Source organism: Phascolarctos cinereus, unplaced genomic scaffold, assembly GCF_003287225.1.
Source record: "Phascolarctos cinereus isolate Bilbo 61053 unplaced genomic scaffold, phaCin_HiC Scaffold_3;HRSCAF=262, whole genome shotgun sequence".
Lineage (NCBI taxonomy): Eukaryota > Metazoa > Chordata > Mammalia > Diprotodontia > Phascolarctidae > Phascolarctos > Phascolarctos cinereus.
The window spans coordinates 48,934,137-48,959,411 of record NW_027555736.1 but is presented as its reverse complement, the minus strand read 5'-3'; the positions used below and the strand labels follow the sequence as shown (position 1 = coordinate 48,959,411).

Sequence of the window (25,275 nt, the reverse complement as noted above, 5' to 3'; positions counted from 1 at the left end):
GCCCCTCCCATTCTCATCTTACTGTCCTCATCTTTCTGCCCACACTGAACTCCTTGTCCCTTAAAAGCGTGTGACCTTCAATCCAGAGAAGGAAGTGACTCGCTGTACCGTTTGGGGGGCATCAAAATGCTGTGAACTCTGCCTGCCTTTAGAGCTCTCCCTACCCCTTGCTCCCATTTCAGGGAACTTTTTGCCCCTTCCTACTGCCTCTGAGGAGGATATGAAACCAGTGCTCAGCCCCGTGCCTGGCACATAGTAGGAACTTGATAAAATGCTTGTTGACTGGTTGTCTCCTGGAAACTTGGAGAACATTTGGCCCTAAGACCAGAGTACTTCTAGTCACAACCCTACTCAGATATAGTCCTAAGTCGGATTGCGTCCACAGATGAAACTTATTTCCACACTTTGGGCCCTTCATGATAGGTAACAGACTCACAAACTAATAATTGGTGTGTAGCCTTGTTTGTGTCATGATAAACACGAACCTCAATTCCTCCCATTTATTGAGATGACTGGTTTCATAGCTGGCTTTAGAATGTGGCCATTTCTTCCAATATCTTGAAAAAGAGAACTCTGCCCTGCAAAATCTGTGGAGCATCCTGTCTAGTACTGTTCTGTCTCAGCATGATGAGAGCCAGGGCCTAGTACAAGCCAGGCCTCCAGGAACGCCAGGATCATCATAGGGAGTCTCCTGTAGTTTGTAGATGTTAGTTATATTTTAAAGAGGACAAATAGCTGGCTTTTTCCCTTCCTTATCTTTTCTGGGTTTGAAGTGTGTGTTTACTCTAAGACTTAAAAGCTAGGGAATAGAAACATTCTTGGAAAGTAGTATCAGCATTTGTTCTGCTTTTGTGTGTGACATGGATGTTAAGGTTTCATAATAACATTGGTTTGTCATCCCTGCTTATCTAGAAGGTGTGACTGTAAAGTAGGGTGCCTGATTTCTTAGCAACCAGCCATGTGAGCCAGTACTTACCTACTATCTAGGTGCTCTCCCTTTCAAAGTAAGCACCTTGGGAGGAACTTAATACCAGGAGCTGATAAGTGGCTCCAGTCGTATTTGAAATTGCCTTGAAAATTGATGGTACAGTCCTTTGAGCATCCTCAACAAGGGCATATAAACCATTAGACTTAGTGGGTGGGGTTGAGTTTTCCCAACAGCCACAACCAACCCTTTGAAGGCAGTCCAGACCAGGGAGCAATAAGACTAAATTTTGGCGTTTGTTAGCTGACACCTAAAGGCAAAATTCCGAAAAAAGAAAATGGCTTTTTAGCACTAGCGGCTACAATCATTTATATGTATCTGTTCTCGTATGGTTATTTAAAAAAAAGAATGCAGTATAGTCTCAGTTTATAACAGGCTTTACATTTTGGTATTGAACACATCGTTTGCAGGTTATAATGACCAATCTCATGTGTAATGTTAATGTTTTGGGGCCTTTTTCAGTTCAATTTAACAACGTTTTGAGGATTTATGATGCTGAATAAAAAAGTATGTGTTAGGAACCTATAATCTTATAGAAATAAAAAATTGGTTTATTAAGTCTTTTCCGCTTTCTAAATGACAAACTTGAGAAATAACCCCAAATGTGAACATTTCCACAGACACAGAACAGAAAAAAGATTTGTATGTGAAATAGTGAATTTCTATTATTTACAGCTTAAAAAAAACTACCACAGGTAGTAAATTTAACAAAATAGTATCAACATTACCCTGCTTATCTAATGTCTCCTTCTGAACTTCCTTCTGTTTTCCTCTGTGTGTTTTTAAATGTTTAATTGAACATCTTTTCTTTCTTTTCTCCTTTTTTGTGTCATGAATACTGTCAATCAACATCTCCAAGTCTTCCTAAAATATAGTTCGTTCCAAAAACCTTAGTGCAGTTTTAAGCTATTAAAGCCATTTGGAGCAACCCATAAAAGCACCTTCCCCCCCCAATAAATAAGAGTAATCAAGCAAATGTCTTTACATATTGGTTGTATCTGAAAGTGTTTGTCTCATTCTGTACCTAAAGCTTCTGCCCAGTGGTGGAAAGCACGCTGCATTGGTTTTCCAGAGTAGCAGTTGGTCATCGGATGGATCAGAGTTGTTACATCTTCCTGGCCCTGCTCACTTCCCTCAGCATCAGTCCGCACAAGTCTTCTCAATTTTCTCTGAATCTTTCCCTTTTGTGTTTTCTTAACAGTGGAATGATGTTCCATTACATTGATATACTGTCACTTCTTCAGCCATTTCCCAGTGGATGGGTGAAAAGAAGAAATATTTGTAAAGTAGGAAACAATATAAGACAATATATAATCATATTCCCAGATAGGGATAGGGCATGTAACTTTGAAGCTTTGGTATGGGATTATCAGGAGTGTGTGTGTTGTTTTGGGGGTGGTTTTGTTCTAATTTTTTTTATGCTGAAAACAAGAATTTTTAAAACCTCATAGTAATCACTCAATTAACAAGCATTTATTAAGCACCTACTTTGTGTATACTAGGCACCAGAGATACAAAACCAAAGGTGAACTAACCCTTGGCCTCCAGGAATTTACACGTATTAATTTGCAAAATAAATACAAGCTAATGTGAGGAGAAGGCACCAGCAGCTGGGAGAGATCATAAAAGGCCTCATGTAGGTGGCTATTGGATGGCGCTTGGAAGGAAGCTAGGAATTCTGAGAGGTAAAGGTGGGGAGGGAGTGTATTGTAAGCCTGGAGGAATTGATGGACCTTTTAGAAATCCCATCTATTTCTAGCAGAAATGCTATGTGTAGCCTATGCAAGAAATAACAATTTCATTGTTATTGGAAAGAGGTTTTCTTCAAGACCCTATCCTCTTTAGCTCTCCTTATCTCTGTCTCATCACAAGTACTTTGCTTTGGATTTTTTTTTTTGAAACGTCAATTCAAGTCAGTTCAATTTGACAAACATTTAATGAGCTGAAGGTGCTGCTGGACACTGGAGTGATAAAAAAGATGAAAAAAAGTGGCACTCAGTCTAATCACCAAGGCATGAAGAGATACCATGAAGATGAATAAATAGTAAAAGAAATGACTGATCTGAAACCAAATATGAAAAATACAATGAATAATAATAATTTAAAAAAAGACCGAGGTAGCTAGCTCCAGTGTAGCCCCATTCTGTTGGATTTTTATATATATATATATATTTATATATATATATTTATATATATATATATATTTATATATATATATTTATATATATATATATATATTATATATATATATATATATTATATATATATATATATATATTTCTGAGGCAGTTGGGGTGAAGTGACTTGCCCACAGACACACAGCTAGTAAGTGTCTGAGGCTATATTTGAACTTAGATCCTCCTGACTTCAGGGCCGGTGCTCTATGCACTGTGCCACCTAGCTGACCCTGTTGAATTTATATATAAATACAGAAGCCTGTAACTTGCAGGACAGAGTTGCAAATTTAAACAATGCAGGCAAATCTGAAAGTTTGCATACCAGCACTAACCTCCATTCTCATGAATACATTTAAATCTTAAATTTTACTTTTCTGCAGTCAACTAAAATCCATAACCTTATCGTGGGATATTTACTCAAAATTTAGAACTATTAAATTGACAAGGATTAAATGTTAACTTGACCACCTAAGTTTGGGCTTCTTTTCTCTGTTTAATGTACAGGGAGCCCAAATCAATGCTATATGTTGGCATTCTTCCCTAGGTTCTGTCATTATTCCTTTGAACATGGGCTGTGACAGGCCTTAGAACCCAGCGATTGTTAGAGTTGGAAGGTGTCTTAGAGAGATCTAGGATGAAGAAAATGGGGCTAGGAGACATTAGTTGAATTGCCCAAGGTCGTAAATGGCAGAGCTTAGATTTGAACTGAGATGCTTTTATTCCAAAATATCACCCCATTTTCACTTCAAAAGAATTACCCTAGTGAAATAAACCATTGAACCAGTGAAGTTTAACTAGTATTCTGAAGAGATTTGGATCTCTAGGGAGCTCTGATAATTTTAGCTGCCTTAAACCTTGTAAACATGCCAAGATCCTACTATGATTAGTAGAATACCAGTACATAATTGCATTCTTATTACTATTCATATGCAAAATGAATATTTGAAACCAAAGACTTAGACTACTTTTTATAACCAATACGTATTTTATGCCTCAAGAAAAAAATCTATAAAAAAGGTTTAATGTTTTAATTTTTTAAATTTTCAAGTTGTCTCTGATAAAATCAGTTTTAATTTATGTTTAAAGGCTCCAAAGAAAATTTTTATTTGAAAGTTCCTATTTCTTTTCCTTGTATAGTGTAAAATTCCTGAGCCAAGTTATCTCAAATCTCCCTCAACTCCCCTTAAAAAAAAATTACCTTTGGATATAGATGCTCAGTGTGAAATGTTAGATATGACTAAGTGAAAATGAAGTTATGATGGTTTGTCTTGAAACTTTATGGGGTTTGCTTCCGGGATGCTGTTATAATTCCATATTGTGGTTTATGTTCTTCCAGTTAAAACTTCTAAAGGCTTAACTTGCCCTGTGCGGACGTGAACTCTTTGGCACTTTTCCCAAGGGCAGGGGTTTTGTTCTGGCTCTTTTAGCCAGAAACATCCCTTTTCCCACAGCCTCATGTGTCTTGTGCTGACTGTCACCCCATCACCCTAGAAGTGGCTTTGTTGTAGGCATAAAACCATTTGTGCTGGGATCATCCAGAGAGTTAAGAGGAAGAAATGTTAAGAATTCTCATTAATGTTACTGTTAGTAGAACTACAGATAAAATCCTGTTTGGAAGCTAGAATTCTGTTGTTTACAAATGTTTGCAAATATAATACACACCAGGACACTGGTGTGTGTAATTGATATAGCGACATTGAATCTTAGAAAGGCACTGATGTGTTTAAAAATGGGGAAGGTAAAGATTTAATTTGTTATTGTTTAGTTGTGTCTGACTCATTGTGACCCCATGTGGGGTTTTTTTTGGCAAAGATACTAGAGTGGTTTGCCATTTCCTTTTCCAGCTCATTTTACAGATGAGGAAACTGAGGCAAACAGTGTTAAATGACTTGCCTGTGTCTGAGGCCAGATTTGAACTCAGAAAAATGAGTCTTCCGACTCCAGGCCTGGCATTCCATCCACTGTGCCCCTTAGCCCATAAAGTTTAATTCTTTCTAAAAAGAAAATGGGAAATGTGGCTACATTGTTTTGGAATGGGCATAGTAATATTGGACCTTTCAGATTTTTAAAGCACCTGGAACCTTGTAATAGACCTCTTTTTACAGAGGAAGTGGAAGTCGGTCTGCTGTCAATAGTTGAACTCAGAGACCTGGATTTTGGCTGTGCATTCCTACAATGTACCCTTCCTGTTCTAGCCGCCTTCCTTGATTCTCCTAGCTAGAAGGGAGGCTGCCCTAAATCCCTCATTCCTCTTATGTCCCTCCTCTTCTCTGCCTTAGTCACATTTTAAAGTTCTGTTAATTATTTGTGTACCTGGTTTACCCGTCTTACTCCCCCCTGGATTTTAGGCGGGGGGGGGGGGGGGGGAGCTGTATTTTTTTTTCACATCGCTCCTCAGTGCCTAACACAGTGCCCTGTGCTTAGTAGGTACTTTATAAGAGTGGTACCACCTCTCCCCCATACTGTTCTGCATTTATATTGAAAATTCTGTCACTTAATCCCAATTGCCTAAAAGCCAAAAAAAAGAAAAAAAGAAGACAAAAAGAAAATTCTCTCTATTACTGTTCTGTTCATTGAAAATCCACCAGCTTTCTGTCCTTCCTAAACAGGAAGTAATCAGGGATGAACTGAGCTGTTCATTCATGGGTTGGTGTGGTCTGTAAGCTCTGTGTTATTTGACCTAGCTTCCAAGGCCCATACTCATCATCTTAAACTGGAATCGACATGAGATGGCAGCACTTCCCAGTAGATCTTGGGAGATATCCAGGGTTCCTGGGGATTAGGGAAGCATTGTTCCTGGGAAGGATTTTTTATTCATTAGGGACTGGAGATTTCTTAGGTCCAAGGCTCAAGATAAGTGAGCCTGAATGAAAGATTGACATCCAGGTGAGTTCTTACAATGACTCCTTTAGCTCCTTTCCAGGAAAGTCTTTGTTGTCAGTACTGGTGATGCAAATCAGGCCCATCTCTCTTATTAAACTCACAGAAAGACACTCCTTTTTTTTTTAAACCTTTTCTCCAGCAAAATTGTCATAGACTAACCAAACCTGTCTTATCATAGCACTGTGAAGCCAGCCTTGTTTGCGTGTAGCTGAAAATATAGCTTGTTTCTTGAACTATTAAACTAATACAGGCCTTAGCCGGTCTTAACTCTTTTCAGTGTCAAGGACTTCTTTGGCAGTTTGGTGAAGCCTTTTTCAAAATAATTTTTGATTAATGATGGATGGACCCTTATTAATGATAATGATGGACCCTTTCTCAAAATAATGTTTTTAAATGCATAAAGTACATAGGGTTACAAAGGATAGTTATATTGAAATACAGTTATCCAGATCTTTAATAGCACACCAAGTTCATAGACCCCAGGTTAAGAACTCTTGATTTAGAGTAAGCAGTTGAAGATAGCAGTTCTTATGCTACTGACTTTCCTGGGTTGTGAGGAAAGTACTGTATAAGTGTGAGCTATTATGAAGAGGTTGATTGAAAAGAGTGCTTCAGCCTACATACTATAATGTTAAATAGAAATAGATCACCTTGTGCCAAGATCTTTGTTGAGGAGCCAAAGCCAGTGGAAATCCTGGGTGTTTACTCTTAGAAGGACCATTTCCAAGGGAAGCGCAGGGTCTTGTGGGAAATGGTAGTGATGAGTCAGTGGGTACATATAGGAATTGCTGACTTCCCCTAGGGCTGTGGGCATTTCTGTCTCGACTTCTCTAAGCCTCTGGGCTCATTTGTTTCCTAATAGGCTGCTAGAAGGAATAATTTAAACCAAATCACTAAAACCCCTTGTAATTACAATACTTAATTCAGGACTTCTCATGGATCAGTGATTTCACCAGTTAGAGATTTTTGCCAGTGTACATTGTAATGCCTTCCCATCCTGTGTGAATCTGGTCCTCGACTTGCCATAAATTATCCATTAAAAAAACCAGCCACTCAACAACACTTTGGAGGCCTTCCTCTGTTTCTTTTTTATTACAGTAAATAATGAGAATCATGATATAGGATTGTGCTGCCAGAAGAAATATATTTCAGAAAAGAAAAAAAAAGGAAGGATTTCACTGTGTGTCTGTAATGGTTTAAAATTTTACTTGGTCTAGAAGTTTTGTTCTCAGACCCTCTTCTACATTCTATATGGTAATAATAGCATGAGTTATCTTTGCCTTTTTATTCCAGCTGGTTAATATATGAAATTAAATGTGCCTATACTTCACCTGTGGGTGATAATAATAGTGAGCATTTATATGCCTAGTGGGCTTTACACATCTCTCATTTAATCCTCACAAAAACCCTGTCAGAGAAGTACTATTATTATCCTCATTTTACAGATAAGGAAATTGAGGCAAACAGAAGTTAAGTGACCTGCCCAGGGTCACATACTTTGTCTGAGATAGGATTTGAATGCACGTCTTCCTGCCTCCAAGTCCAGCACTCTATCCACCATGCCACCTAGTTGTAAGGTGACAGTTGTATACCCCTTACTTAGCTCCTTCAAATATCATCTGATAGAAAGTTCTCTAGGCATGTGAATACCACCTCCAAGTAATTCCTTAGCTTTAGAGCCACCCACCAAAGGAGAGGGCCCATTCTTCCCTGGAAAGATATTTATTCTACAGTGACCAAAAGGGAAAGAAGGCCTTTTTCAAAGTTTTTGCTTGGGTTTCTGTACAGAACTGAAAAATGCAATTTATTTACAGACTCTTTAAAATTCAGTAGCCATGCAGGCAAAAGAAGTTGCCTTGCAGCATTCCTTTCTAGCCCAACATTCAGTCACAATCTCTACCTGAAAAAAAAGAGAGAAAAAAAACAACTCATGTTTGTAATAAAGAAAACATACTCTACTTCAAGAGGATACTAGAACTAAAAAGAACTTTGCTAATCCTTTAGCTGGGCCCCTTCCCAGCAGTCACGCTTTACTCTTAATGTTTCAGATTCCTGACAAAAAGTAGGAACTGGTTAGATGGTGAACCTGCCTCCTAATGCCTCCAGTGAGATCACCGTTTTCCTACAGCTTAGTCTCTGCAGGACCCACTTTATTTTAAACACGTTTTTGTGTGAGCTTGGAAGCCCTTTCTAATCTCTGCCAAGTCTTGAAACTTGAGTCAGAGGGGAAATTGTTTAAGGAAAATAGTGTTGAATAGACTTCACCCAGAGAAAGGCCTGAGGTCTCATAAATATGATCTTTCAGAAATATTTCTGGTAACATCTAATTCACCTTCTCCAGAAGGCTCTGAGTCCACAGCAAACTGCACCCACATGATCTTGTGCCTGGTGAGGAAGTAGAACTATTGAATTTGCTCAGGTGGTGTATATATATGTATATATATGTATATGTATATAATGTACGTGATTGAAATGCATGGGAACTTCTAGCAGCCTTTGCTCTGTTTCTCAAGCAAATGTCTTCTGGCCACACTCCAAGTCTGAAAGTTTTCAAGGAGCTGTTTTTCTTACCATTGATGTCTAGATATCTAGGTAGCAAAGGACATTTCTGTAGAGTTGTTCCATAAACATCTAGAAAAATAATAAAAAAAAGTCATCATATTTTCCTTAGATTTTCCAAAATATCAGTTCTTGTCATAGCTGGGCTGCTGTCTTTGTCCTTCAGTCAATTCACAAGCATTTTAAAGTGCCTACTCTGTGTTAAGTCAGCCCTGTGCTTGGAGCTGGGAATTCAAATAGTTAAGCAACCTCTATTCTTGAGGAACTTACATTTTAATGGAGAAGCCCACAAGTTACATATAGAAGTACATACAAATCAATATGAAGAGAATAAATATAAATAAATATCAAATAGGAAGGGAGGGAGAGTAGTTGGGGGTGCGGTAGTCATCAGGGAAGACTTCATGTAGAAGGTGCTGCTTGGGCTGCCCTGGAAGGAGGCGAGGAACTCTGAGGTGCAGGTGAGAATAAAGTGATTTCCAGGCATGAGGAGTAAGCAGTCAAGGCAAAGGCATGGGGGTGAAGATCAGAGTGTCAGAGAGGGCCATTTTGCCTGGATTGCTGTGGGGCCAGGGGAAATCATACAGTGAGGCTGGAAAGATAGGTGAGGGCCTGGTTTTGAAGGGCTTTCAAAACAAAATGGAAGAGTTTATATTTGATCCCAGAGGCAACTTGGAACCATAAGAGTTTATTGAGTTTGGTAGTGACAGGGACAGATCTGCCATTGAGGAAAATCATTTTGGCAGCTCTGGTAAAGAGGCACTGGAGTGGGGAGAGACCTGAAACAAGGAGACCAGTTAGAAGGCTGATGCAGTGATGTAGGTAAGAGATGAGGAGGGCCTGAACTATGGTGGATGTATGAGTGGAGAGGAGGGGTCAGAGAGGAGAGATGTGGGGAAGGGAGAAAGGGCGAGATTTACACTGGCTGGGTTATGGGTGGTGAGGGAGAGGGAGGGGTCAAGGATGATGTCCTGGCCATTATGGTCAAGGATAATGGCCAGGACATCAACTGTAGACACTGGGGAAATGGTGGTGCCTTCAGTCACTATCTGGAGAGAGAGAGAAGAAAAAAAAGAGAAACTCATGTTTTCAATAAAGAAAGTAGGGAGTTTGGATGAGAGTGGGTTTTGGGATGGGGATTGTAAGTTCTGTTTTGTACATGTTGCATTTGAAATGTCTCCAGGACATCTCATTTAAAATGTTCAGTGGGTGGTTAGTTGGAATGCAAGATCTAAGCTCAAAGGAGAGACTAGGGCTGGATTTGTGAGTCACTTACACAGTGATGATCATTAAACCCTTGAGAACTGATGAGGCCACAAAGAGAGAAAGTGTAGGAAGAGAAGAGGGCCCAGGACAGAGCCGAGGGTACATCCAGTTAGAGGGTGTGATGTGGCTGGTGAGCCAGCAAAGGAGGCAGAAAAGGAGCAGTTCGAAAACTCAGAAAAGAATATCCAGGGAGAAAAAGAAGCTCTGAAGTGCCCAAGGCAGAGAGAGCAGAGAGGATGAAGATGGTAAAAAAGACCATTAGATCTGGCCTTTAAGAGATAGTGCAGTGGCAGCTAGGTGGCACAGTAAATAGAGCTCTGGCCTTGGAATCAGGAGGACCTGAGTTCAAATCTAGCATTAGACACTTAGCACTTACTAGATGTGTGACCTTGGGCAAGTCACTTAACCCTGATCGCCTCAGCAAAGAAAAAAGAGATAGTGCACATTTTTCAAGATGCCCACTGCAGGCCAGAGAGACTGCCTATTGTCCGAGGAAAGATCGAATGGAATGCGATGCAGGCTGTGCTGATTCCGACAGGAAGACGTCCTTGTATCGACAAGGCTGGTCTCCTGGGAAGCTCCCATTTCTGCAGAAGTTGACGGAGCTCGGTCTCACCAGGAAGCAGTTGGTGCTACTTAACTGGAACTGAAAAATGGGGCACTGCAGTGATTGAAGAAGGGTCACGAAGCTTTAAAGGAGCCAAGATTCTAACTCTTCATAGGTTAGGAAATGGTCTTTTGTGGATTTTGAATAGTTGAAGAACTATGTTAACCAGGAATGTGCAAGGTTAGATCCAGTCCTTTCCCTTCTGGAGGGGGTGGGGCAGAGGTGGAGGTGGGGTGGTATATGTGGTTTATTAGAAGATCTGTATTCCTGAAAAGAGGCACTTATCCATTTGGTCTGGAGCAGACAAAAGCCTGAGGCTGTCTTTTACATACACACTTTCCAGTTGTGGAATCTACAGGCAAGTTGCTGATCTGAAAGAGAGAGACAGAGCCAGAGAGACAGAGACAGAGACAGATAAATGTAGTTAGATTCTGGAGGGTCAAGGGTTAGGCTGGAACTTTTTACAGTTTTGTTAAGTATTTAAAAATACATTGTATAATTTGTAGGTCCTTGTTCAGAAATCTCCCCCCAATTGCTTCTATTGCGAAAGCATAGAAGTGGGAAACATTTGTATCTTCAGTGTGTTTCGAGGTCCTGGGCGTCCTGAAGAGCAAAACATTCCTTCCATGTGCAGCAGCAACCATCATGGGAATGCTGTACTTGGGGTGTGCGGCTGGCCCTGGGCGAAGGGAGTGTCTGCTGGTTTTGCCAGGAACAGTTACTGCCCTCCTCTTCTGCTTGTTGGCGGCGGTCACTCAGGACAGGATGACGTCAGGCTGTGCAGATGTGCTCTTCACTGGCTGGGCCGGTCCCCATGGCTGGTGGAGTGCTGATAAGCCCCAGTCCTTCACTTCCTCCTGTAGGAAGTCATTAACACCGAGGAGCTTTCCCGGCTGAATGGCTCAATTAACTCTGGGCCCTCTCTAGCGCTGCAGGCTTTTGGACTCTGCTGAGCTGGCCGGCTTGGGCAGCCTTTGCTTTGTACTCCCAATTCTTCCGGTTCCCAGTGGGATTTTAATCCTGTATTAGAGGTTAGCTTTTTTTTTTCCCTCTCGTCTTTAGCATCGCCTTTATCGCTTTCCCAATGCTTAATGCAATAGATGGAAAATTCCTTAATTTCAGAACGGCTGTGGTTTGGTTATTCGTTCACTTTTTCTTAGTGGTTATCTGGCCAGAAGGTTCCCGATGGGAGTTTTGAAGGGCTTCAGGTTTGAAGTGTCCTTGCCTTCTGGTTTTATGAGGACTGGGCTGTGGGCTCGGAGTTTGAGGAGTGTTTTCCTCACTGACTGTCCTTCCTCATTCCTTCCTTGCTAAATATGTTGCTAAACATGGAGGTGTAGTAGTATTCTTGTTTTATTTACAAACATTTATTTATTTATAAACAATAATGGCCATTGTTGTTTTCGAATCAAATCAACAATTATTTATAGAGTTCTGGTTTCATAAAGGGTCTATTCTGGATGAATTTTCAGCTATTGGTAGTGCTTTCACATATGTTTAAAGGCTAGTATGGGGCATTTTGTTAATTACCACTGGGAAAACAAATTTCAGTTGGTTTATTGTCTAGAAAAGGGCTGACCTAGACATTTAGCATATATAGGGGGAGAAAGGTCGGGAATGTCTGGGTCACTAGAAAGCTGGTATGTTTTCGACTGGGCCATGTGAATTTATGAGTTGAGTAAATGTGTAGATGTTTGTCACAGAGGTCCCCAAAATAAACCAAGGAGAAATCAAAATATTTTCATTCCCTCTACGGTTGTGTGTGTGTGTGTGTGTGTGTGTGTGTGAATAGAAAGTAAAAGAGAACAGAATTCTGATACAAGTCAAGTAAAACTGACTTGTCTTTTGTTTTAGGAAATAAAACAAATAAGTCACGAACAGGGACACCCCCCTAACAGGAAAATTTCATAGGAATCAGTTGGACCTGAGTGAAATGAACTCAATAGGACTATGTAATACTTGTTTTTATTCATGATGATGAGGAAGTCAATCTCAGGGATCATTCACAGCTTTCCTAAATTTATGTTTCAGAGTTAAGAGGATGTGGTTATGGTTGATGCGTGGACCGTGGTGGAAGGTGAACTAGGAACATAGACAAGTGATCGCTGAGATTTAACAGTTATTGGTTAGATAATCAAGGTTATTCTGTGTGGCTCAGGTGAGCTATGGAATTGTTGTAGTTCTGTGGAGAATGTAGCAGATCTTTCCCAACTTTTCTTTGAGTTATCCTCATTCTAAAAGTAAATCTGATTTTTTTTTGGTAGGGTGGGGAGGGGGTGGAAGGGGTCAGGAGCTATGATTATTTTTCTAATCTGGCTTAGCTTCTGAAATGGCCAGATAGATTTAGCCAAAGTTTTCCAGAAATTAGCCTTTTAGTATAAAAATGTCCATGCTTAGTCTCGGTATTCTATTTTTAAAAAAGCTTTTAGAAAGTCTACAGTAGCTGAAAATGGTAGTTATGATAATAGTTTCTATAAATGCAAAGTTTAGCTAGAACTAAAAATTTCTTATTTAATTTAGAATGCATGTGTATGTCTTTTTTAGTTTTTTTCCTAAGAAAAATAATAGGAAGGACAGGAAAAAAGTTTTGTTAAAAGTTCTGTTTTATATTACTATCACTTAGGATGATACTAGTGCAGTTTTTTGTTTATTTGTAAAGCATGTTAATAATAACTAACATTTATATGCTTTACAGTTTGCAAAGCACTGTATATGTGATTCTCACAACAACCTTATGAAGTAGGTGTTATTAATATCCCCATTTTATAGATGAGGAAACTGAGGCTAAGAGATGTTACTGACTTGCCCTGAGTCACAGAAATGTGAACTTTGGTTTGGAAAGTTTTCCACTTAACATTGGGGCCTTCCTGACAAGGGTGAGTCAAGAATTGCAGAATAAGAATCTTGACGTGGACTTGCACTACCTGTATGGCAAGTCCCTTAAGCCGGGTTAATAATACTCCAGGAACCTTCCTCTTAGGGCGGTTTGCAGGAACCAAAGGTGAAAATATGTGTCAAGTACTTTGCAAACCTTAAATAAAGATGCTGTCTTCTTCTTCTTCTTCTTCTTCTTCTTCTTCTTCTTCTTCTTCTTCTTCTTCTTCTTCTTCTTCTTCTTCTTCTTCCTCCTCCTCCTCCTCCTCCTATTCTTCCTCTTCTTCCTCCTCCTGTGGAAGCTTTGAGGTGTCCTTGCATGTCCAGGCACACTAGGGCAAAGTCTAGCTTTTGGAATCTTAGAGTCTGGATTGAATCTTGTTTTGGTGATGCTGAATTCCTTCCCATTCATAGCTGTCCGTGGTAGTGTTGCAGTGGCAAGGTTGGTAGCGTTCTCTACCTTACCTAAAAATAAGGCCCAATTTGGGAAGGCTTGGTTTTTCTTGACAAAATGCATGGGTTTTCTCCCAATTCTTCTGCTTCTCTGTATCCTGATAGAAAGTTTCAAGGCAGAGAAGGGGCATGAGGACAGTGAATAGAATGGTAATAAGAGGGACCCTGCAATTTCTGAATAATCCTTGGCAGCTTTAGGGAAAAACTTTATTTCATGTGTATCACTCTAAAGGGAACAATTCCTGAAAAGTTGTCCAAGCTGAATTCTGTACAGTGTATACTCCATATGGTAACTCATTTGATTCAAAACTCCCTGAGGTAGATGCCATTATTTTCATCCCCATTTTACAGATGAGGAAACTGTGGCATAGAGCAGTTTAGTGATTTGCCCAAGGTCACACAGCCATTAAGTGTCTGAGGCAGGATTCAAACCCCGGTTTTCTCTATCAGACCATTGGTACAAAACTCAAAGAAATCAGGTACCACCAAACAGTATCTAAGGATCCCTGTAGGTCATACATTGATTTAGAAAACCACACATGTTTCTGTACTTCTTTTCTTATTAACACATTGTCCAGGCTGTACTTGGAGTTTTGTGGGCCTTGTGCAATGTTTGATGCCTTATATTTCTTTTTCTCTCCTTCCAGTTTTGAAAAAGGAACATTGATGTTTTCTTCCATAATTTCTCCTCTCTTGGCTTATAGATGTGAGCATGTCTTGAACCCTTTTCACTGAAGGCTTGGTAAGAGCAGTTGAAGAGGTAGAGCTATTTAATTAAATCTTGTGTGTTGGAAGTAAGTGGAGGAATTAAGCACTATTCACACATCTCTTTAGTTGCTTTGAAAGGAATTTATGCTGCTAATAACTATGGCAAATTGCCAGAGAGTAAATTATTTCCAGAGCATAACTGAATATCCTTTCCCATTTCTTTTCCCTCCTTCCAGTGTGTGTGTGTGTGTGTGTGTGTGTATGTGTGTGTGTGTGTGTGTGTGTGTAAGTGTGTAAGCAACTTGGCTCCTAGGCATAATGGAAGCACATGACAAACCCAGCAAATTTTTGAAATGACAAAGTCACACATAACTGAAAAAAATTTTAAAATAAATAAACTCTTACTAAAAATAAATGACAAAATATGAATGCACAGTATGGTTATTTTTATCTTTTCCATAATGGTTCAAAGGTCTAGTAGAAAAATGTCACATCTTAATATAGCAAAATGAAAAGTCTATTAAACTTCTTCCTAGTTTATCTTTTTACTTTTTTTATTCTGAATTTAAACACCAAAAAAGAAAGAAAGCATTCCCGTAGACATAGTAGCATGCAAAAAGAAGATTCTGTATGAAACTGAATCTCCATTTCATTTAAAAAAAAGAATACAATAGATTCTACACTTTATTTTCTTTTTTATTGAGAATAGTATTTTATTTTTCCAATTACGTGTAGTTTTCAACATTCATTTTTCATAAGATTTAGAGTTCCAGGTTTTTCTCCCTACCCTCCCCCATCCCCAAGACAGCCAGAAATCTGATCTGCACTTTACTTTCAAAACTACTGCTCGTCCGTGTTTTCTTCTGAAGAGTTCTGTGCATTTTCAAAATGGGCGTCTTTTGGGGGAACATCACTGTTGCTAACCCTTACCCCTACCCAATTAACTGCCAGAAAGAAAGAAAAAAACCATGTAGCGGATGACTGTGTCAAAGCAAAACCATTCCCAGAGTGGCCTCGTCAGAGAGTGGGCGTTTCTTTTTGCACCTTCTGTCCATCCTCTTTCTCTTGGGAGGCTGGTGTCTTTCTTTTCTGGACCTGCTCACCTGTTCTCAAACTAATAGCAAACAGGATATTTGTTGTTTTATTTTGCAAATAAGCACACATAGATGGGGACCTAGGAGGACAGAACTTAAGCCTGTGTTATTCAACAGGCTAGAGTGTCTGATGGAGGTAAAACAAGGCCAGATTATACCAACAACTGTGAGATGGTTGAAAAATGCCTATTTTAGAGAAGAGGGGCTAGTGTGAATTGATTGCAGATGAAAACTTAGGTGACTGACAGGCTCGAAGGTGGAATTATCTTATTAGCTGGAGAGTAGGTTCCCTACAGAAGATCCATCACCTCTATTTTGGGGAGCTCAGGACACCCAAATTAGTGGGACCCCCCCCCCCCCCCCCGCCAAGCCTGAGAGCTGGCCCAAGTTCCCTGGCCCACTGGCAAGTCACCATATGCCTACATATGTGGAACCGTGCTCTGCATTAATCCCTTTGCAGGGATCTATCTACTTTATCTTGACTGCAGGGCCCCAGAGACGTTCTATTGGTCAGGTAACCAAAGAACTTTGATGTGTCATTTCTGCTTTGTACAGATGATGGAGCAGCATCATGTAGTTAAAAATGATACCCAATTGCAAGTCCAAAGGCCGAGTTCAAATCTTGGCTCTGCCACTCCCTGCTGGCATGACCTTGGGCAAGTCTCTTGACTTTGAGGGGTCAGTTTCCTTATTTATAAAGTCAAGGAGTTGGACTGTCAGACCTGAGGCTTCCCTTCAGCTCTGTGCCTACGCTCTGATATTCAGTAAGTGTTTCCGGCGGGATAGTTCCTGCATTTATGAGAGTGGCTGCCAAGGATTGTGTCCCAGTTAGCATCTGAATTACTGAGAAGCCTGGACTAGATGTAAACCACTGCCCTGAGGGGAAAAGCTTCTTCCTAGGAAACACAGTAACCATTAGCTGCAGGAATCCCAGTGATATGGCTAGTCCTCAGAAATCAGAGACTGAATGCTAGGATGGGTCTTTGTGATGGCCCAGTGAGGCTATAAGGCTGGGAATCAGGTATATTCAATGGGATTGGTTCGTCTTTGTTGAGAAGACACAAGGAATAATGAAGGTGCGCAATTAGAGTTGGCCTGCCAGTCAGGAATACTCTCTCCCCACCCCCCCCACTTCAAACACTTAACTAGATATGTGACCCTGGGTAGGTCACTTTATCTGCTTGCCTCATCTGTAAAATGAGGATAATAATAGCATCTATCTTACTGGGGTGCTAATAGCTAGCATTTACATAGAGCACTCTAAGGTTTTTTTACAAAGCGAATATTTGCTCGTTTGATTCTTTCAAGAAGACTGGGGGTTAAGTGCTATCATTCTCTCTGCTTTACAGATGAGGAAACTGAGGCCAAGAGAGTTGTTAAGTGACTTGCCTGGGATCTCACAGCTAATAAGTGTGGATCTGAACTCAGGTCTTCCTGGCTTTGGGGCCAACACTTTCTATAATGCGATGAAGCTGGGCCTGTTAATCACGATGTAACTGGCCTTAGTCCCTTCCCAGAGCTCAGACTTTTCCCTGGGTGCTCCCCGGGGCAAAGAGGATATGGAGGGGGAGCACAAGAGAGAACCTGAGGTTCTTTCTGTCAGGCTGGGTCAGAGCAGGTGGCGTCTGTGTGCTTGTAAATATCCAACTGCTGTTTACAGTACAAAACAGACTCTCTTCTTGGGGCTTGGGCGGACAAGCCTAACCAGAAGGAATTGTTCCCGTGCTCCAAGCCAAGAATAACATCCTGGCCAGCAGGGGGGCAGAGGTCAGCTTGAGGCCCTCACACTGTGGAGCTGCAGGACGTGCTGACCCCAGGACGAATTGCCTTGGAAAAGATGGCAGGCCCAGCTCACTTTGGAGGAGGACTAAAGGGTGGGACCCCCTCCTGCATATGCATCAGCATATTTATTTATTATTTTGGGGATTTGCCTAATCCTAGCCCTACAGGGCTGAAAGGGCTCACCCTAGCCCTTGTGACACCATGTGATCCTGCTTGGGTCTTTCTTATTCTTCTGCAGCTTCCAAGAACCTTAGAAAAGGTCCCACCCAGAATAGGGTTTTTGTTAGATAAGTGAAGAACTTCGAGGAGGGGAATTCTGGCCCAGCCGGGATTTTATTTCTTCCTGCTGCTATCAAGGCTTTTCCCCCTCTTAGCACATGCCCTCACTCTGGTGCTTATGGTAGACATGATTTTCTCCAGGAGTGTCCAAGGTTTAGCCCTGCTGTCTTTTCTGAGATCCATTTCTCTTCTTTGGACTTAGCTGGTCCTCAGCCCGATGATGGGTCTGAAAGCTTTTCCTGATGGCCTTTCTTTCTTGGCTCTTTCTGCTTTTTGGCCCAACTCATTGTGCTGGCCTCTTGGATTCTGTAGTCTTCTGGGGTCCAGGCTGCCTCCTCCTTGAAACCAGGTTCTCCTCCTCCATTCCTGCTGAGAGCCTCCCAGATTGCTACTCAGCAGTAATCCCCAGGGTGACAGGACAGAGCAGTCAGGAACACTTAAGTGTTTTACAGCCGGCTCTCCTGTGAACCCAGTTGGCTTTGAGTGCGTGCTTGAGGCAGAGTGTGGTGGAAAGGTCATGGCTCTATGACTGACTCCCAAGTAGCCAGGTCACCTGAGCCTGAGTGTCCTCATCTTTCAGAGAGGGGCAAGAGTCCTTACCCTGTCTCTCTTACAGGGTTGTGAGGAGAAAACCACCTTTGATGTCAACAGAAGTTCATTACTCTTATTTAATATCACTGAACCTCTTCAGGTGCCCTGGTAGTAAAGCTTCCCAATACTCAAGGTCATTGCCCTCCTTCACATGCCTCTTTCCCCTCCCCTTCAACAGCAGTTGGAGAGACAGACAGGCAGACACTTGGCATCTCTGTGGCTCTGTCTGCACCTTAGCTCATCAGCTTGGGTTGGGACTTCCTTGTGAAGCCTTCCTCAGCACTACCTCATCCACAAGGGTGCCGACAATCAGATAGGAATGAAGCCGCCTTGCTGCAGAGGGGCCCAGAGCTGGGGACCAGACAGACTCACCCAGTGCCGTGGTCCCACATGCCCAGCCAACTGGCTGGCAGGGAATGGGCTGCCTTCTGAGAAGAAGGGGCGAAACATGAAGGTGGCTTAAGAACTGTGCAATGATGTGGTTTCTCCCATTGATTCTAATTCTTCTTTACAACATGACTGATGCAAAAATAGGTTTAATATGTATGTATATATAGAGTGCATATCAAATTGTCTGGGGGGGGGAGGGGAGAGATGGGGAGAAAATTTGGAACTCAAAATCTTGTGGAAGTGAATGTTGAAAACTAAAAATAAATAACATTTATAAAAAATTTTTTTTTAATTTCAAACTATTTAACAGAGGAAAAAAAAGAAATATGCAGTGAGGTTCTTTGGGCGAGGCCCTGTGCTAGGACCTGGATGTTCAAAGACAGAAGATGGCACAGAACCCATCCTTGAGGACCTCTGGTAAACTGTAGGGCATCACCAAGTGGAAGGGGGCATTGATGGGTGCACAGAAAATAAGGAGAAAGTTTTTAAAATACTAACTGTCCCAGAATGGAAAGACTCTACTAGTCCACTTCATACCTAAAAAAGAATCTACTCAACCGCACATCATGCCGCCAGTGGGCACCACAGTGCTCAGAGTACTGGGCCTGGAGATAAGGAAGACCTGAGTTCAAATCTAATCTCAAACATGTGAGCAAGTCATTTAATCTCCATCTGCCTCAGTTTCCTCAATTATAAAATGGGGATAATGATAGCATCTATCTACCAGGGTTGTTGTGAGGTTCCAATGAGACAATATCTGTGAATAGTTTAGTGTGATGCCTGGCACTTAGTAGGCCCTCAATAAATGCTTGTTCCCTGACAAGGTTGCTGAACCTTCACTTCAGGACCTCCAATGAGAGGGAACCCATGGCTTCTCCAATTCAGGTCTTCGATGGCACTTGTTATCGGCAGCAAGGTGGCACAGTGGACAGAGGGCTGGACTTGGGGTCAGTAAGACCTCAGTCCAGATCCTGCCTCGAATACCTCCTGGCTGTTTGGCGCTGGGAGAGTCAGTTTAACCTTTTTTGCCTCAGCTTCATCCTCTGACCAAAGAGTAGGCTCCTTCCGGCTCTAAATCTGTGATCCTAAAAGGAAAGTACTCTTGGCTTTGCCCTCAAGATCCCCTTACCCCCATATTTTCCAAATGAGGAACTGCCTCATCCCTATTTATCCACCCCACCACAAAGGTGATGTGTGTGGGGGTGATACTTGTATTTTGTGCCTCCTCTGGATACTATGAGAAAAGCACTTTGTACTGAGTCGTAGGAAAAGTTCTAGACGCATGTAAACTGATTACCTTGTGTACATAGTAGACACTTCAGAAGTTTACTGTTGAATTGGAATCAGGCCCTGAAAATGGAACCTTATAATCCTCCCCCAAGATGGACTAGCCCCCCACCCCCAATCAAGCCACAGTGCTGTGAGAGAGAGAGAGAGAGTGAGAGAGTGAGTGTGTGACACACTGCCGGTGGATTTCCCAACAGCAAGGTCTCATTGGGTCACTGAGAAAGGGAAGGGAAGGGACTAGCCTTTGAAGCCTTCCTCCCATTCTCAGTAACTCTCAGAGCAGGGGCTCCTTTCTCATTGGCTGGCCAGGGCCAAAGGAGAAGCTGAGACTGTTGGAATGTGCCCATGTCCTGGCTCCTCAGGGTCCAGCCGCCCATAATTTGCATCTTTTTGGTCTCCAGCTTTATTCTTTCCCCATACACCATTGGTCCCACCTTAGCCCACGAACCTTCTTCTGGCTTGTGGCCTGGCGAGCAGCCCTGAGTTTTACCTCTTTTGCAGGCAGCAGACTGCTGCAATCTTTATGATTTCTCCATCTCCAAACAGAAGCCTTGGGGCCTGAATTCCTCACCTCCTTATCTGATTGGGACCCAGGAAGACTAGAGTTTGTTTTTGTTTTTTCCTTTTTTTTTTTTAACATACGTGTTCCCTTTTTCCTACTTGTCCTTTGTTCTCTTTCTTTGTCAAACAGGCCACCAAGCAGTTTCTGGAGGAGATTAACAAGTGGACTGTTCAGTACAATGTATCTCCACTCTCTTGGAACCTGGCTGTCAGGTTCCTCATGGCCAGAAAGTTTGACGTCCTCCGGGCTATTGAATTGTTCCACTCCTACAGGGTATGTGCTTGTGGGTTTCACTTGAACCCGGTGAGCTGGGTTGTTCCAGAACTGGGTGTGGGGTGGCTCTGGCTTAGGCATGGCAGGACCGAGTATCTTTTATGGAGAGGGGATTGTGCCATTTGGTTGTTTGAGGGTTTAGGAGGATGGTGCCTCTGGTTTGGACCGAGGACATTGAACAGCACCATCTCTAAGTCTCCATTCTTCTGGCGGATGGCTACCATTCTCAGTTTGGGTTCTGCTATTCCCTGCTGACTTTTTGGGTGGGTTCACCTACCTTCTGCCTGCATGACTTATTAGGAGCTCTTCCAGCAGTGGGGCCTTTCAGAAACCTGCCATCTGTCAGGTTAGTAGCCGATCTTAATGGGGAATCAGAAGGAGGCATTCTTGCCCCAGGAGAGAACAGCTGCTCTAGTCCAATTCTTTGCCTTGGCACTGCCCGGACTTGACCTTGAAATGACAGCATTCCATCAGCGTCTTAGTTAACTGCTCTCTGTTTTTAGAAGATGCTGACCTTGCCCCTGGGGTGCTGATAGATCCATCCCATTTACAGGAAAAAAAATAAAAGGAATTTTATTTCATTTTTGCAAAGTCTCCCTTCTCAGGTCTGGTTTCTCAGCTCACGAAAAAAAAATTTCCAAAGGAAATCCCCTTCAGGGAAACATAGAGACTGTCTGTCACTTTGGGGTTAGAAAAGTATTCTGGTGAGGTACCCAAAATGTTTGCTGAATTCAGGGGGATTTTTGCCACAGAATTGGCGTGAGACATGGGAGCGCTTATACTGATTCAGTGGTCAGCCTATTCCCCTAGTAATAGAGACCAAGGATTTTTGGGCATGGGAGGTCCAGAGCACCTCCGATTGTCCCTCGGACAGATTAGTGCAAAAAAGATTCTGCCAGCCTTCCATGGCCTTGAACGCATGTACTTTAGAATGTAGAGTGCTAGGGTTCTTGCTGGTTCCGCCGAGGCCTCTTCATCTCAGGGCATTGGGCCGCTCATCAGTGTTGCCTAGCAGAAAGGGGATTTAACAAGCAGCTTACTAGGGAGATACTTCTGAATACATTTAACTATTGGATGTGCTTAGTGGATTGTGCTTCCTCTTTAGGAAATGCGACGGAAAGAAGGAATTGTCAAGCTGAGGCCTCATGAGGACCCCCTCCGTTCAGAAATCCTCAGTGGGAAGTTCACTATCCTGGTGAGTGCTGGGGTTACGGGTGTCTGACTCACTAGCTGCCTCTGCCCTTGTGGTTTGGGGCCTTGAGTTTTTGTCCGGAGTCTAGATTTAGCAGTGGAGATAGAAGCTGCCATGAGGCTGCCATGCAATCAGACATGGGCTTCTTTTTGTCACAAATGGGAATGCCATTCATTGAGGATGCCCTGACCTGGAGACAGGAGAGAGAACAATGGAGCCCTTCAACCTGCTGGCTGAACTCCGGGGGGTGGAGTGGCTGCCAGAGTGAGTGGGTTCTTTTCGCTCCACTCGAACTTGCTGCTTGTTAGGGACACTGCTTTCCCATGAAGCTAAATGGCGGTCTTTCTAAGGCAGCTTATGCTAGCCATGCCCTGCCCCTCTGAGAAGAGATGTCTTCCAGCTCAGGGAGAGGGCTGTCAAGCTTGATACAAATCTGTGGGTCCTGCTCTGTGATTCTACCATGTTGCTCTTTTTTTCCTGTTCTCTGGTGGGGAAGAGACTTAGTGAGAGCAGATCTGTGACCACTGTCAAAGGCAGAAGCAAATGGGCAGAAAAAGCTGTGGCGTTGTAGCCCTGGCATCTGGAATGTCCGTCAGGTGAGCAGCATAGGACAGAGAGACCTGCCCCCCTGCGGGAGGGATATCACCCGAAATAGTCTTCCTTCTTCCTGAAGAAGTTGACACAGGTCAAGGCAGGGTGTTTGGCTGGAATCTCTCAGAATGAGCCCTCATAATGACTTTGGTGGTGCCCTGATTGGATTCCTTAGCATTTCTTCTCATTTCCTTCCAGAACACGCGGGATCCCTCTGGAGCCTCCATTGCCCTCTTTACTGCTAAGTTACATCATCCTCACAAGTCCTCCCAGCACGTGGTGCTCCAGGCTCTGTTCTACCTGCTGGACAGAGCAATGGATAGGTGAGCCCTTGGGGAAATCTGTCTGTATCTATTGGCTGCTGCTAGTTGCTGGCAAGTCCTTAATTGAATTTCCTTCTCAGTCTTTACTAGCAACTGTAATGTACCTGGAAAGGAACAGTGGGCTGAATCTAAGATGTTAATTAATAAGGGTAAACTTAAAATCCTATAATTGGGCTAAAAAATATCACCTGTAGAGGTACAAAATGGGAGAGACATAACTAAGCAATAGTTTGTGTGAAAGACATCATGGTGGGCAAGGAAGATATCTCTGAGAACTGAAAACCAAGCATGGGTCAGTGATTTGATGGGTTAGCAGTAAAAGCTCATGCAACCTTAGGTGCCATAATAGAAGAGTAGTGTCCGGAACCAAGGAGGTTCTAGACCCTTCTTACTCTGTGCTTGTCACAGTACTTCTGGATTATTGAATTAGATCCTGGAGAAAAACCTAGGAGTCTGCCCAGTATGAATGGTGAAGGGGACTCACCACCGTGGCATCTGAGGATTTGTCAGAGGAACCGAGGAAAGATTGCAGGGCCCGCAGTCGCTGTTGTAAGACATCCGAAAGCCTAGACTTGATTTGTTGGACGGAGAAGTTAGAACTCTCAGCAGAGAGGCAGATTTTAGCTCAACTTAAGGAAAACTTTCCTAGTGCTTAGAGCTGTCCAGAAGTGAGCAGACCTGTCTGGGGAAGCAGTGAGTTCCCAGCACTGGAGTTTTTGAGGTTCTTGTAGATGGGCTACCTGTTCATGTGTGGTCTCTGAGGTCCCTTTAACTTTTGAGATGATTTCATTCTATCTGTCCAGTCTTGTACTAGGAACTGTGAAAGATATGGTGCAGTCTGTCCTCAGAGTTGCTCAGAGTCTTAACTTAGGACCCACTGATGTGGATGGATTCCATGTCTTTACTCTCCAGGCTCTGTTAAAAGTTCTAATTATCAACTGGTCCTACAACAGCATTCTTTGGTAGGGAGGGTGCTAGATGGAGATTGAAGAAGTCTGGGTTTTACTTCCAGCTTGCCTTAGGTCACTCCTGGGCTTCAGTTCCTTCCTATTTTAAGCATTCTTAAAACCTTTATTGTGTCACAAGCCCCTTTGATGGCAGCCTGGAGAAGGAAGTCTGTGGGCCCCTTCTCAGAATCATGTTCTTTAAACCACAGAGTGAAATGCATAGGAATACTGAGAACACTAATTATGTTGAAATATAGTTATTAGAATGATAAAAACAAACCCCAAAAACCAAGTTCACAAACCTTAGGTTAAGAACCCATCCCCTGGATAATTTCCTGGCCCTCTTAGGCTCTAAATACAGGGGAGGAGGGAGACGCAGACAGGTGTTGGTTCCCCATTCTCCTGCCTTTGTTTATTCAGAGGTGTTTATACAGAGAGAGAGGATTCTGCCCATCCTGTACCTCGGGCAGCCCTCCATACAACTCACCCTTTCTCTACCATGGATAGGCATCACCTTGGCAACGTTAACCATGGGTAAACACTCTGCTTTTGGAGAACTAGCCAGAAGGTCAAATATCCTCGTTGATTGAATGACATTGATACTACCTTACATTTGTACAGTACTTAAATTTTTTTTTCCAAAGTGTTTTCTCTTCTCATTGACCTCAGAGATGGGTGAGGTAACTTAGTGGAGGATTCAGTGATTGAATTAGTGTGAGGATACAGGTCTCTTTCTTCAGCTGGTCATGTTTTCTGTCTTCCGTGTTAGCCAGTTCGACACCCTGTTCATTAAATTATGATGATGCAAATTCCAGGTCTTCTCAATTCTGATGCTTGTCTCTTGGGACCATTTCAAAAATTCCATTCTGTTTAGCGTTAGATCCCCATATTGGGCCAGGCACTGTGCTTGGCACTGGGAAGAAAATGAAAAAACCACTCAGAAGCAATTCGTAGTTGGGGAAAGGAGATAGGAATGCCATGTGTGTGCATGTGCACGTACAAGAACTTCAATGTACATTCGTGATTGCTTAACAGTTAACAGTGTCCCGTGGCCCTTTCTGTTCAGAGTGGCTGAGTGGGCTGAGACGTGGTCACGTTCAGAGATGCTGAGGACTGTGTAGGCTCAGGTCATGGTCTAGTCTTTGCTTCTCCCTTCCCCACTCACTATGTGCCTTCAAGGACCTTCAGGTATACTGTCAAGAAGACAAGCACGACCTTTCTCAACTACAGCATAGAATGAAGTCAGTTTCATTAGAGGTACAAATAAAATTCAATTAGGCATTCAGAGGAGGGAAAAATCTGATCGCTTCTGACTGGAGTAGGGGTAGGGAGACATGAGGGAAGGTTTGATGGAAGAGTTGTTATTTGAGTAGGACCTTAAAGGATGGGTTGGATTTTGATGGTTATAAGAATGTTACATTTTCAGGTGGGAGGAACAGTGTGAGCAAAGGG

The 25,275-nt window shown here is 42.5% G+C and overlaps 1 protein-coding gene across 3 annotated transcripts in view; it reads left to right on the top strand.

The window, feature by feature from the left end:
- The window catches only part of PTPN9 (protein tyrosine phosphatase non-receptor type 9), a 67,945-nt gene that overhangs the window by 2,809 nt on the left and 39,861 nt on the right, over positions 1 to 25,275 (top strand). For 2 of the 3 annotated variants that reach the window (XM_020994465.2, XM_020994467.1), the window contains exons 2-4: positions 20,627 to 20,770; positions 21,876 to 21,965; positions 22,752 to 22,876. In XM_020994465.2, coding sequence (XP_020850124.1) covers positions 20,627 to 20,770; positions 21,876 to 21,965; positions 22,752 to 22,876 — 359 coding nt within the window. Of the gene's footprint in view, positions 1 to 11,307; positions 11,509 to 20,626; positions 20,771 to 21,875; positions 21,966 to 22,751; positions 22,877 to 25,275 lie in introns of those variants that run through there. The other variant, XM_020994466.2, reaches the window with a different exon arrangement.